Here is a 15,557-nt window from a genome sequence, read left to right as displayed (position 1 = left end):
TTCTCAAACTGGGGGTCAGGACCCTTCAGGGGGTCGTGAGGTTATTATGTAGGGGGTCATGAGCTGTCAGCTTACATCCCAAACCCCGCTTTGCCTCCAGCATTTATAATGGTGTTAAATATATAAAAAAGTGTTTCTAATTCATAAGAGGGGTCATACTCAGAGACTTGCTATGTGAAAGAGGTCACCAGTACAAAAACTTGCGAATCACTGATCTAAACTGATACTTTAATAGGAATTTATATTTCAAAATTGTCACACCAAAGGCATTGATTTCCACTTCTCTTTCCTGTAGGTGATGGACATAGGACATTCCACAAATTGTTTTCCTCAGTACTTTAAAACATAATACTTTTTAACAGAGTTGTTACCCTACTTCATTAGATAGGGCATTTTATGAAGAGATGGGCCTGAGCTGCAAAGATCAGATCCAGATTTTGATTCAAACTTTCCCTAAATTCAGATCCAGATTTTTGGGTGGGTCATTACAGGTATATCTGCGCTGCAGCTGGGAATGTGCCTCCCAGCCTGAGCAGACAGACTCTTGTGCTAACACACTAAAAATAGCGTTGCAGCACCAGCAGACTCTCAGGTGAGCATCCTAGCTCACACTCACCCAATCCCCTGGGTCTGAGCTCAGGTGGCTAGCCTGAGCCTCTACCAGTGCCAGAAAGGCCACTCTTCTATTATTAGCGCCCTAGCTCAAGCCAAGCTAGTGCGAGTCTGTCTCCTTGGGCAGGGAGCCTTGTTCCCAGCTGCAATATAGACATATCATAAGGGGTAGATGACAGCTGCAAAATGCAGACCCAGATCCCAGCTTCCCCAAAAGTTCAGGGATTTCCAGATGCAACTGGAATTGTGCTCATTCCTAATTTGATACTACATATGGAATTACTTTCATGAATACAGGCAGAGCACTGAGAATTAGATTTATATCACAGAGGGGTTTTTTGTTTTTAAATCTTAAATTTCCCAACAGAATTTACCTACATACACAGTGCACTCAGGATAATGCTGTAATCTCTGGATCTGTCTGTCGGAGCTGATTATTGTTGAATTTACTATAAATTGAAAAAGGAAGATGACAGAGGAGGGCAAAATGCTGCCTATTATAATATATACCAGATAACTATTTGATGATAAAAATAAAATGTACTAGGGCAGTAGATTTCATAAAGATAAGGCAATCACCATTAATAAATGAAACTAAGCTTAGATAGATGCTGGCATTTAGTCTGAGCAGTGAAATGTGGAGATTTTGATGAGACTCTTTTTCATGTAGAAAGAAGTCCTCTATCAGCTAATCAAAGCCTGTGATATCAACATTCTGCATGCTCTCTGAGCAGGAAAAATGGAAGCTCATTCTCAGTTTTGTAGCCTTTTTTTCTTTTTAACTTCTAGTTCAGAAAGTCTGTTTAAAGTCTTCTCCTTCCATTTTGCTCCTTACCTTGGCTGTCATAGTCAGAAAGCCTCCGTGACTGGCAGGAATCTTTAGAAAGTCAAGGACTCAAAGGTCATTTGTTCCTTTACGAGAGATTTGCAGGGGTTTACTAGCATTCCCCTCCCTTCTTCTTTTGTGGTATGCTGGGGCACAAAAGATCTCACTGAGCGATTTAGGACTTTGCATCCCTGTGGGTTGTCAATCTGTCTGGCCTTAGCAATACTGGCCATTTTGCCCAAATAGACAATCAATTACCCTAATTGCTATGTTGTTCTATGTGGCCAGCAAACTGGTTGCAAGTAAAACAGAGTTTTAGCCAAAGCCCTAAATGTGGCAGCCTCCACTTCACTGTTATTTTTTTATCCTAATGCATTCCTATCCCTGAAAGGTACTTACATGTACCTGTCTGACACATGAAAGACCCAGTCTGCACATTGGGGACCATGGTGTCACTGCAAGATGAGAATTTGTTCAGCCCTCTGGAGAATCAGCCAGCTACTTAAGGTGTTTAAAATAGATTTAATTGTCTCACTTTAGGCATCTAAGTCTTAAATTTTGGCTCACAGTGTTTAGATTAAGTAAATATATTTGTCAGCCAGAGTGATTTTTATGTCCTAGTAATTACAGCGAGATGGAAGTTGAGCCTGAATTCCTACCATTTGTTTGATTGAGATCCTGATCTTAAACTTCAGTGAGCATTCTGGGTGTGCAATACAAGATCGATCCTTAAAGGATTTGTTCGTAGTAAAAATGTAGCAGTTCTAATGAGCAAAAGGATTTATGAAGATTTGTCTAGATGTAGATTTGTCTACTGATCATCACCTTTCAACAGTGTGGGGGGGTCCAATCCAGGCACCATTTGCAGGCAGAGAACTTGTGTGATTTCTCAACTTGATGATCAAATGAAATTGTCTTTTTCTGCCAGGACAGAAAGAAATAGTTGCTTTATTTCATTACAATATATTAATTTTTGCATACACACTCTTGACATCCCAGTATTTGAGTATCCTGTACAACAAAGATCAGAAGTAATGTTTAATTTGTTATAGGCCAAAATCTGCTCTCATCTATACTTGAGGAAGTCCATTGAAGTCATAGTCACGCTTAAAAAAGAGCTGCAGGATCTGACCCATAGATGTTAGTTTAAAAAACAATGCTGCAACTTAAAATTACTTTTCAAAGGGAATGCATTCGTTCACTGTTGTGTCAAATGAGTTTTAATAGCTTAAAAAATGTAACTTCAAGAAGCAAAAGGTTTGTTTTTACTCTTGTGATAACACACATATAGGAATAAAAATGCAAGTGGCTACCCATTATTCCATGCATATTATTCAAGACATGAAATATATTAACACTTTATGCAGTTAATTGTGAGAACTCAACAAATTTTTACCTGTGTTTAAGTAATTACTTTTAATATATTTATACTTCAGCACCAGCATAAAATACATTTAAACCATTTTTTGTTGTGTTTCAGTGTGGAAGGACTGGTTTTTCCTCAATATTCTGATTCCCTTTCATTCATTTTCTCTCTCTCTCTTCCCTCTCCCTCCCACCCCCAATGTAGGCTCTGCCACAGGCACAAATCCCTCCACTGTGTTATCCTATTCTGACTACATCTCCCGTCCTGAAGATCATACCAGCATCATCCACTTTGATAAGGACCAGAGAGAGAAAACCTGTCGCATCATCATTATTGATGATTCCTTGTATGAGGAAGATGAGACCTTCAATGTCACACTGAGCGTGCCGATTGGTGGGCAAATCGGCGCTAAATTTCCTAGCACCAAAGTGGTAATCCTGGCTAGCACAGAGGATGGTGAGTAGGCAGAAGCAATTTTATTCTGTTTTCATTTGTAGATCTTATCGTGCTAGGTGCCTTTTTTTCACCATATTTTTCCATCACACAAAGCTAAGGTTAAACTATTTTATGATACAAGGGCATAGGCCTAGGAGTTCTATTGTTCTATTGAAGTGTAGGTTTAGGATCAAATGGTTATCTGAATCATAGATCTGGGTTTACACTAGCTATTTTCTTACTGAAGTAAAGAGTCCAGGATTACACTGAATTTTATTCCTTATCTAGGAGCAGTCTTGCAATTTTATTAACCAAGGATTGATCTATTAGATTAGACTGGCTATTGTATCACTGAGGTACAAATCTATGCTTATTTTGAATATTTTGCACAGGTGTAGGATTAGTCTAGTTTTCGGAATGCAATCCATATCTAGCATTAGACTTTTTTCTCTGTGAAGTACCATTCCCTGGATAGAATTTTTACTATATATTATTAGGTGAGGTTGAAGATTAGAAGTAGATAGTATGCAGCTGGGAATGGCTCATTTATTTTATGACACACTGTACCCTGATATGTTTAGTTTAATCACTTTATTGGGAAGATATGGATATTGTGTGTTTTTATGAGATGGTAAGAAAGAAAGAAAAAGAATTTGGTTCAGGATCTGGTTATACGATACAGAGACAGCAAAGGACGAGCTATGTATTTTAGCTGCATAGTGTATCGGATGTATTTCAATACTAATCTTCACTATCCATGCTAATCCAGTCCTTTTTTGATCAGAATCTAATTGTGTTGTTTTAGGCAGAGATTTTGTAAGGAGAGTCTTTAGGGTTTAGGCTCTGACTATAAAACAATTTTTCACTTGTGATAGAAACAGGATTTGAACCTTGATCTTTAGAGGCAACAGGCTAGTGCACTAACTAACCACATCACCTTACTATATTCCATAGTGTTCAGGTGTAGGAGTAGGGGATCTTTGAACTCTTGAAGCAGTGATTTGTGTTTTCAGTGAGGCTCAAAGCATACCACTCCCTTCAATAGTCATGGGAATTTTGGGCCTAACTTTCTATGCACCACAATAAAAATGTACTTCACTATGTTAAATGAAGCAGAGATGTTAATAAAACCAAGATCCAGAAACAAGTATTACTATTAAGCATTGTTTTTATCTAACTTTTCCTGTCCTGCAGAAATTCAGCTATTCAAGACAGACACGAGCAAATTGATATGTGGACAGATCATATGTTATTTTCTCAAATGAAGAAAAGAGGAGAATGGGTCATATTCATCCCTGGTGCAATTCTCCTGAAGCTAGTGGAGTTACATCAGGGATGAATTTGGCCAAGGTATTTAAGTTAATGAAAATGTAATGGTCTTTAACTAGATGAGGCTTGTCTAAAAGCCATTGTAATTTCTGCTGACAGTGACATCGCTGCTCCTTTATCCTATTTTGGGAACAGGAAGAGAGCATAAAGGAGGAATTAAGCCACCATGAAAAGAAAAGAGCTTTTCCAGATTTAAAAACCAGGTTTTTTACCTGCATGGAAAAAAAATCCACTTAGTAGCTGTAGCTAAAAACTGCTTCCCATGCTATGTGCTTGTCTCAAGCTTAATGCCATCAAAGGGTGCAACTGAGAATTGCCACTGTTGTGCAGCTTGCCTCTTATCGGTCCTTGATTTGCGTCAGGCTATTCTGCTTGTCTCTTTTAGTCATAGAACTTTCTAAGGCCTCAGTCCAGCTTAAGTATATGCTTAACTATAAGCATCTGAGCAATCCCATTGACTTCAAAGTGAAACATGTCCCCTTCAGATTTCAAGAGAGGAGTTTTTAAGAGCTAATAGTAGTCCGAGGAGGTGGTGTTTAGACAAAATCTGGATTTAATTTCAGCTATGGTTTGACATTTGTGTCTCAGACTGAACTAGGGTTTGGGCTTAGGTTCAGAAGTCTTGTGAATTGTCCTTGGAGGAATTTGATCCAAAATGACTGAAGTCTTCTGAGACTGGATGATTTCATGAGATTTCAGTCATCCTGAGCCAAATCTGAACTGGATCCAGAAAACAGGCCCCTGCTGTTGTGGGATCTGATCTGGAAACCAAAACTACATAGGTGGTTTTGGATCTAGAGATGAGAAGCTGAACAACTTTCTGTCTCCCAAATTTTGGTAGCTGGTGTTGGATTTGAGCTTTGGACAGAACACTTGGGCCAAATTGACATTTCAAATTGTTACGCTTAATGGGATTTGCAGGCACTCTCAAACCAGAAAAATGCCTCTTTCCTACTGGAATAATAATGATAGCTTTTAAAAGCTAAAAACAATAGATACAAAGAGTATGCCCAAGCCTCCCAAACAATGTGTTTAATTTCTTTGGTAACTCAGCACAGAGTTCTTTGACCAAATTACTCGTGACTAGGTGCACTGTGCCACAGTTCTGTTAGTCCTCTGAGCTGCACCAAAGCCTAATGGAAGGCGCAGAGGAGCTGGTCTGACACAAACCAATGAAAGAGGACTCTGGAGCTAGTGGCAAAGTTGCACTCATGGTGCCTGCTTCTCCACTGCCTTTCACCTTGCGCTTTTCAGAGGTATAAATCAAGAAATGGTCAGTGTTGGGGAGTGTGAGCTAAGTCAAAAAAGTCCAGTTGGTTCAAACAGAGGCACCTCTGTGTATAAAAAGCATTTGATTTTACAAGAAAAGATGCTGTTAAGTGGTTGCATGGTGCAGAAGGTTGTTGCACTCCAGCACAATTGTGAGTGGAGATTGCACTTGGGGGCAGATAAGATTAAGGGGAAGTGCTAGCCATAGTCCTCCACGCTGAATGGTACAGTCTCAGCTCTGAATGCCCTTCACTGCAAATGCACAGGGTACAAATGGGATAAGTGAGTAGAGAACGGATGTGTCTGAGGAGACAGACTTGAGCACTCAGATGAGTGCATAATATTAGCCTCTATGGGGCTGATCTGGTACCACTGAAGTCACTGGGAGTTTTGCCATTGGTTTCAGTGAGCGTAGGATCTGACCCTTGGAGGGCTAGGTAGGTAGAAGCATGATCTTTATCATTCAAATAAGAAGCTTAGCAAGGCCTCCTCTTATGCTTTAATAGTCATGAGCAACTTGGCAGCCACACTGCACTTCTCTCACTAATGCTGGATCAGGCTCCATGTGCACGACCTGTACCAGTAATCATTTTTTACCTTGCACGTGTATGCTCAACACTCGGTAACTGCGCTGTGTGTGATCAAACCCAAATAATTTTTTTTTTTTTTTTTTTTTTAAGATTTGGTTTAAAAGATTTCTTTCCAGAGGATTCCTGAAAGTCAGAAACAAAGTGTTGGGTTTTATTTCCTGTGTTTGTTGCTTTACACTTCTCAAAATGCTTAATGGAACAGGTTTGGGTTATCGGATAGACCATTATCAAGCGTGTCGGCACTAAGAGATATATTTGATCACTAGAGCCTTGAACTAAGGGGCTGATCGACATAAGAATTTCTAGAGCTCCAACATGTCAGTGAGAGTCACAGAGCCACACAGGGTAACCAACCTAAGCTTTCTCCTTGCAACAGAAAGAAAGTGAATTCAAATGTTAGCAGTAAACATTACAGGTGTTTGTAGAAAGTTTTATTACCACATTTAGTGCTATTTAAATATTTTATATGGCACCTTTAACAAATTAAACAATGTCTTACAGAAAATCTGTTCTAACAGTAAAGCTGGTGTAGCTGAGGTAAATGTCAGCCATTCAAACACCAGTGCAATAACACTGCTCTACAGCCAAAATGCTTCTGAAATAAATGTAGTCAAACTTTACTAATTCTGGGTCACTGAGAACGAAAATGATGCTTAAAATTGTTGATTGGCTCTAGTTTTCGAGATATGCTATTGGGTCAGTATATACGACCCTTGACTTGGGAATGGCGGAGGATAAGTGAGTTATAAAGGGAAGGGATCTCAATTTAAACCAGAAATGACTAAAATACATCTTTGACTGGATCTATGAATAAATCTATGACTGGGTTTGGACAGTACTTGCTTTTTAGGCAAAACAATGAATGATGTAATCTGAAGCTGGTATTGCGTCATACATGATATGAATTGCATCATGTTATTCCTAGAAGTCATGGATGATGCAATCATAACGAAGCTTACATCACTCTGCTGAACAAATTGCCCTATATCAGCTCTAGAAATCATACAGTGTCGTGCTCTCTTATTTGTCAGTGTTTGATTTTGCAAAGGGACACATTTCTGTTTAGCCAAAGTGAGCAGAGATGCCTCGTACTTGTGTGAACAGTGCAGATAACTTCAGCTATGTTTGTGGTGAAGTGACTTTTGCATCACAAAAGCGCAGTATAACCACTATGGTTAAGAAAGCCTATCACCTTTATTTTGGCTGCAAAATTGGAGATCAGGACAAGAGGTGGGCCCCACACATATACTGCAACACTTGTGCAACAAATCTTCGCCAGTGGTTGAACAGGAAAAGGAAATCTATGCCTTTTGCAGTGCCAATGATTTGGAGAGAGCCAACAGCTCATACCAGCAATTGTTATTTCTGCATGGCGCCTCCAGTTGGGAAAGGTGTGTCAAAGAAGAAAAAGTGGACTGTGCATTATCCAAACATTCCATCAGCTATACGCCCAGTACCCCACGGAGAAGGACTGCCAGTTCCTGATGCACCAGAATCATTCTCACTTGAGTCAGACGAGGAAGAGGAAGAGGATGAAACTTCTGGTCCTGAACCATCAATGTCACAGGACCCACATTTTCTCCCATCCTCCTCCTCTGAACCACACCTCATAACACAAGGTGAACTGAATGACCTTGTCAGGGATTTGGAACTACCCAAGAGTAAGGCAGAGCTGTTGGGCTCCAGACTCCAGCAGTGGAATCTCCTGGCAGGTGATGTTAGGGTTTCCATGTTCCGTGACCGTCAAAAGGATCTTGTCCCATTCTTCTTCATGGAAGGTGATCTTGTAGCCTGCAACAACATCGATGGTGTGATGGCAGCCCTCAACATCGTTCACGATCCAGATGAGTGGAGACTGTTCATTGATTCATCCAAGACGAGTCTTAAAGCTGTTTTACTGCATAATGGCAATGTTTTGTCATCAATTCCAGTTGGTCATGCAGTCCATATGAAGGAAACCTATGACAACATGAAACAACTTTTCAGGTGCATAAACTATGACCAACATCAGTGGCAGCTTTGTGGCGATTTGAAGGTTGTTGCTTTCTTGCTTGGTCTGCAGACTGGATACACAAAGTACTGCTGTTTTCTCTGTGAATGGGATAGTCGTGCAAGAGATTCCCACTACATGAAGAAAGATTGGCCACTCTGACAGTCATTGGAGCCTGGGAGGAAAAGTGTTCAGCATCCACCACTTGTTGAATCAAGGAAGATTTTGTTACTACCCTTACACATCAAGCTGGGTCTGATGAAGAACTTTGTCAAGGCCATTGACAAAACACAAGCAGCTTTCAAGTACCTCCGTGGAAAATTTCCAAGGTTAAGTGAAGCTAAGATAAAGGAAGGTGTCTTTGTTGGTCCTCAGATTCGTGAACTTCTTCGAGATGATGCATTTGACCATGCACTGCGTGGCAAGGAAAAGACGGCATGGAAAGCCTTCCAGTTAGTGGCAATAAATTTTCTCGGAAACAACAAGGCAGACAACTACAGGTTGTTGGTGGAAAACCTCCTCAAGGCATACAAAAGCCTTGGTTGCAACATGTCACTAAAGATATATTTTTTGCACTCTCATCTAGATTTTTTTCCACCGAACTGCGGAGCACTGAGCGATGAGCACGGCGAGCGATTTCACCAGGACATTGCAACAATGGAGAAACGCTATCAGGGCAAATGGAGCCCATCAATGCTTGCAGACTATTGCTGGACAGTGACAAGAGATGCTCCATTTAATGAATACAAGAGACAAGCCAAGAAGCGCCAAGTAGACACTGAATAGGACTAAACTATGTACATAATAGTTTTTTGCCTTTTGTTTCATAATAAATTTTATTTATATAACCCTTTTGCTGATTTTTAAAGTGTTACATAAACAGGACAGGTGAAATATTATCATGTAAAGCAACCATAAACACATGAAAAGACCTAGGTTTACAATTTATGATTAAAACTCTACTATCTACACAATATACATAGACATAAAATGTAAAAACTTAAATATCTTAGAAACAGTAGCCAATCAGTTGTTTTAATTGTTATATTTAAATTCAGCACATCAAAATACATAATAAATAGCACATTTTATCCCTGAAGCAGACGACTTCTCAAAAATTGTAGACCAGTGTAATTTGAGGCAGTATTCCCTTTCTGTAAGTCTAGTACTGGGGCCAGAGAAAAGGTGAAGAGATGGTGTTCAGACACAGGTCCATGTTAGGTTTAGGGTGGGTACAAGATAGCAGTAGTATCTTGCAAGTAGCTCCAGTGAGATTTCTGCCCAGTCTCAAAAATCTTGAGATCACCAGATTCCATGAGATTTTTTCATCATCTTGAGCCAAAATCTTGTGGAATTTTTGGCTGCTTCCAAACATTGGCTCCTTCAGGTTTTAGTTCTGACATGGGACCAACATCATGGGAGCTGATTCATATCCAGTCATGCACTCCTTCAGATTCTTAAGGGTTTCAGATCTGAGGTTCTAGTTTTGACCCATCTTTGCTTGGGATACATATATATTTTGCATGTTATAATGGACTGAATGTTAGAAAGAGCTTGAAATGGATTTGAATAGAGTTGAGAGGCATATATCAAGTGGTTCCTTAAAATGAAGAGCTTTATAACGAGAGAGCCCTGTAATTGTTTATTGAAATAATATTTCTACTAGACTTTTCTGTCACTTCTCCTAGGCCCCGATCCTGCAACAACATGTGCAGGTGAAGTCAATGGGGCTCTACACAGATGCAGGGCTCTGCCTGCCAGTGTTGTTGCAGGATTGGGGCCTTCATTATGCTACTCTGTACCTGTATTGACATCTTATATGTGTTATAAATACCCAGAGATAACTCATAATTAGGTCTCGGGACTCATGTGAAGCCTCCATAGGCATCAGTTTGATTTAACTCAACAGATGAAAAGGTTTAAAGCATAAGCATATCTAAAGCTAATTAGTACTCCACATACCAGTAACATCACAGGTAGCATTTAAGTAAAGGAAATTGTTTATTCAAATATTAAAGAAGTAGCAGAAACAGGTGGTCAAGACAAAATGCCAGTCCTTTGATCTAGGTTCTCTACATACAAGTAGACAATGAGGGTTTTATAACAAGCCCTTGATCATATCCTAGTAAACTCTAGGTTCTGTATCTTTTTCATATTATGTGGGAACATGCTGTCTAACTGTGTGTAACCAAACAAAGGAACCAGTTGTTCAATAATGAGCTCTGAAGAAAGAGGTGCAAACAATTTATAATTTTATAAGCAAGCAAAAATCTTCATCAGCTCTTTGGCAATGCCTGAGTAGCATCACAGATAGAGCAGGTTGCAGGACCATAACTTTGTTTTTTCAATAGTTAAGGGAATGCCAGGTTGTCTGCCCTGAGCAAACACTTTATAGGCCTTTTTGAAAACTAGGATATGGATTTTGAATGAATGGTTTGTTTATGGCAATTCATGGCCATCAGTAAAGATTATTAGTTCGCTTAGAAGCCATTCTACTTCATGTAATTAAGTGGTTAGTAATTAAACTGATAGTTTCTTTATTGGCAGGAAGGGAAAGGGATAGGAAAGAAGAGGATAAAAAACTTGAATGACCTCCTTTGTTAGTTGCTTTCTTTATTAATCCGCTGCATTTCAAGATAAACTACTTTGGCTGGGATCCCTTCACCCCCTTTGACTTAATATCAGCCGTTTAAAATCTAAATAATATGTTTCTTTGTAAATTGAGTTACCTCTATAGAAAATTCTACCCAGGCATTTTTAGGGGACATACTAGCATATGTCCCCTGAATGCAAAGAATTATTTTTAAAAAATCATGGTCATTAAAACTAGGGGAATCTCTTTGATCAGGTCATTGGGGACAAACAAGAAAGGTAGAGTTTCATCCTATTCCCCCATAAGAATTAACATAACCTTCCCTGGTAAATGGGGAATGTGCCATACAGGGATTATATGGCAAGGCCACACAAACTAAATCCTGGAGAAAAATGCTATATTGTCTATTTCTTGGTTTAGGTCTGCGTGATCCCAGAGTCAAATGGCTTGTTGTAGAGTTTTAAGACCAACATACTTTCTTGATTCATCTGTTAGAGTTAGCTGCCAAATTATATCAATGTAACAAACCACTGCCTCTTACTCATACAGATTCCACAGTCATCCCCAGGGATCAGTCTAGCAATTTTGGTACCAAATCACAGGGCCTTGTCAACTATACTAAAGTACTACTGTTGCTTTCTGTGGACAGCCACTAAATGGCGACATCACGTGCACTGAACCAGGTTAGAACTGCTCTACATTATGTTTTCTTGTAACGGCCCCCACCCATGTCAAGGAGAATCTCCAGATGTCTATTGTGGACAAATTTATGACCCATTTGTGCCATCAGAGCAGTGCAAAAAGGCCAAAATCTGGCCCTGTAGCTCTAAGGTAGAAGCACAGCGTACTTTGTTGTAAGCAAACACAGTAGATCATAACTCCCATGGGATTGAGCGCTATGGTCTGTAGGTGCTGTTTGCCATCCTGAACTGAGCTGAGAGTTAGTGACTTCAGTACACTGGCAATGAATGAATGCTAAAATGGCAGAACAGCTTAGGGTCATTGCTCTCCCCAGTTCCTATGCTGCGCGGTGCTCCCCTTCTTTGTCTTAATAATAAGTGTCACTGAAAGCTTTGCCTCAGCAGCAATTTCCCCAGGCCAGAATTAGCTCTGTGTTATGGTGATTTAACTAACCAGATTTTGCAGGATTTGTAAGTACCACTGATGTAACATGGGATCTGATTTGCATTGGCTTTCTCACAAACCATAGGGAAGTGTGTGCCCTCCATGAGACCATTTTCTTCCATAGGGTTGCTCTGGATTACCTCAGTGTCACTGAGATTGTAATCTAGCTCACGGATGGGCAGCTTTAAGGTCGTAGCAACACTGCTAGGTGGGGCCTGGCCAGATCCTGATTGTTTGGGAGCGAAGAGCCAATCAGCCAGTGGGGAGGCAATCACTGGACTTGGGTGGCGTGAGGCGGAGTTGGAGCCAGTGTTGATGGGAAGCAGAGCCAAGCCAAGCGGTATGAGTCAGGAGCAGCTGTACTAAAAGACCTCCCTCAGTGCCTTGGCTCAATCTTAAAATGAATAAATAAATAAATTCTAGGGGCGACCCTACCAGCAGGCCAAATAAAATGATCTGGTGGAGTAGATGCAGTCCTCCTGCTCCAAGCTACCGATCCCTGATCTAACTCATTAACTTTGATTTGTTACAGGTTTGGTTTGGCTTCACAGTTATAATTTTACAAAAAGCATGTGGCTTTAACTCAGTTGGGAATCTAGCTCCCTGTGTTTTGGTCATCTGTTATCAAGACAGATGAAAGGATATGTTAAATAGGCTTCTGTTCCTCTCCAGTTATTTTTAAGATCAACTGTATAGAGGGTACTGGCAGTATGTTTAGGTCCACATAGTGAGAATGGATTATGTTTCAGAGACAAGCAATTTAAAGCCCTGTAATAATTGAGGCATGACAAATGTCGTGTTCCTTGAGGTCATGTCTGTTTCATAGTCTACTGACTATGTATGTCTGCTACTTCTAGGAGAATACGTGTATCTAGATTAAAAGACATTCGCAGACTGATATAATACTGATAATGCTATAAATTCCAAGTCTGTGCTAAGGACACACAGTATGTACATAAACACAAGGAACTATTCTCTTGAGACATATTGTGATTGCATGAAAAACAAATTCATTTGAATTATGAGAAGTACATAGTTACTTGTCCTTTAGAAACTTACAGTAATCACAAATATTAGAAATTAAGAACAGTGTTTTAATACGTATTTTTGTTTTTCATTGTTGTTAGACTTAGGCTCAGAAGTCCCAATCTAGATCATTTTCTAATTGCGGTAGGCACTTCACATATATGAGACAGTATGAGCCAGTCCCAAAAAGCTTACAATCCAATTTAAGACAAGGTTTTACAATGGAGATGACAAACAGTAGAAAGCATCAGGAGAGGAAGAACAATGCAATAAACAGGTAATCAAATTTTCATTAAGTCCCATTTCCAAACTATAGGCTCATTTTCAATGGAAGCAGTGTTGATCCCTTAAGTTGTAATGAGTTTGCAGTACATGTATTTGTAGACACAACATGTGCATTAAAAAAACTCTTCTCTTAGTTAAGGAGCCCGACCAGTGGTGCAAGTAGGGTGGTACGGTACGCCATACTGGTAAGATATAAGTAGGGTGGTACGGCATACCAAAAAGACACAGGAGGAGCCAGCCCCCAGCCCTCCACCAGCTGCCTCTCCTGAGTCCTCCTGCCTGGGGTCTGTACAGCAGAAGTCTCCGGTGCAGTGGGAGGAGGACTGAGCCTCCCCACCCAGGTAACATGGGATGGATGTGGATCATGGGGAGGGGACGGGGAGAGCGTGGGGGCCCCGGCTGGGGGCGGGGCGGGGAGGAGTGGTGGTGGGGGTCACGTGGGGAGGTCATGTGTCCCTCCCATGAGTGCAGTGTACCGGCAAGAAATGATTTCTACTTGCACCACTGAGCCTGACATATGAAGGCTTAGCTCGAGACAGTTATCCTGGACTGCAAGAAAGTTAAATGGCTTGATCTCTTGAAATTTTAAAGGAATTTACCATTCATACTTCAAAACCTGTTAATCCACTTGTGAGAAAGTGGACATATGGTATTTGAAAGCCAATTTCTATGTCAATAGAGCAAATGAACCAGGCTAATTTCAAATAAGTACAATATCTGGGGCAATCTCTTTTTGGGGGGAGAGGAAGAGAAGGGAAGAGAAATTGCACAGCTTATTAGCTGTCCTTTTAGGGACTATAATACATTGCACAATGACAAGTGTACTTTGTGAACAAGATCAGTAAAATCACAATTTCTATAAGATTGCACTCCCCAAGCAATTAGAATGATTACAATAAACTATTTATATTGGGCTTTTGAAAAAAATGTTTATTGCCTGTCCATTCAGAGTCAATGGGTCAGATTCTGATTCCAGTTACACTGATGTAAATCAGGAATTTCTCCATTGACTTCAGTAGACTTAATCTTTTTATGTTCTACACTGTTAAATAACCCTTTTTTTTTTTTTGGTGTATAGTGCACTATTAGTCACTGGTGGAAGAATCCAATACAGGAAGAAGCACCCAAATATTTAGATATCTGGAATCCTATTCTTCCCCTTCAGGATATGAATAATTCCCCATGACTTTAGTAGGAGTAACTCATATTCTGTGGGAGGAGAATAGGGCACCTTGAAGTCATTTACTTTATCCTCAAACTCTCATCTACTTTCTAGAGCAATGTCAGAATATCCTGGAGGTTCCTGAGACCTTTGGTGGGTTTTTTTAATTTTTTTTTTTTGGTGGGGGAGGTGGGGGTTTCTAATGGAGTAGTAATTATGGTCACCACAGTGCCTGAAATGTGATCCATCAGAGCGCCAAAAACTTCTGTTTTGAATGCTACAGAAGTCTGCACATTTCTGAAGGAAAAAAGGGAAGTGATTACTGCCTTTACTGTTGTAAACAAAAGCCCCCGATTTCATATCGAAATCGCTCCTTGGATTTCTCCATCCCAAAATGTCTATATTTTGTCAGTCTTACTGCTACACAGACTGTTGAGGAAGAACTTATTTTTGTCTATTTAAATCTAATCTGTCAAAAGGCTGGAAATAAATATGCATGAAGCCTCAGCTGGAACACTTGTACCTTCCTTAATAATGCCTGCTAGGTTCCTTGTCTCCTCTACAGCAACAGAGAGTCTCTTGGGATGATTAGGTTTTACTCAGTTAGTAAAGTAACATGGGAGTTCACAGTTCAGTGACTCGACACAATTCCCACATATACCTAAAGATGTCTGACAGCTTGGATGGCAAATGTTTGGACTTAAGCCAGATGGCTATTTGATTTTTGTATGTATGTATGTGTGTGTGTATACGAAGCAGATAATGCCTGTGGCAAGGGTTAGTTGAAAGATGCTGCTCCCATTCTCAAAAGGCACCGCTAAATTCTTTTCCTGGCTCTGCCACTGAGCCCCTGTGCAGAGTTGGACAAGTCACTTATACCCAAATTTTCAGAAGTGGTTACTAGTTTGAAGTGTCTCCATTTTTGGGTGCCCAACATAATAGACTAGGA

General features: G+C 40.1%; 1 protein-coding gene across 1 annotated transcript in view; it reads left to right on the top strand.

Moving 5' to 3' along the window:
* The window catches only part of FREM3 (FRAS1 related extracellular matrix 3), a 113,675-nt gene that overhangs the window by 66,020 nt on the left and 32,098 nt on the right, over positions 1–15,557 (top strand). Inside the window, exon 6 of the mRNA XM_065405346.1 lies at positions 3,009–3,260. Within this exon, the coding sequence (XP_065261418.1) occupies positions 3,009–3,260 (252 nt within the window). The remainder of the gene's footprint in view (positions 1–3,008; positions 3,261–15,557) is intronic.

Source organism: Emys orbicularis, chromosome 5, assembly GCF_028017835.1.
Source record: "Emys orbicularis isolate rEmyOrb1 chromosome 5, rEmyOrb1.hap1, whole genome shotgun sequence".
Classification (NCBI taxonomy): Eukaryota; Metazoa; Chordata; order Testudines; family Emydidae; genus Emys; species Emys orbicularis.
The sequence above is the reverse complement of the archived record's forward strand: the minus strand, read 5'-3'. Positions and strand labels throughout refer to the sequence as shown.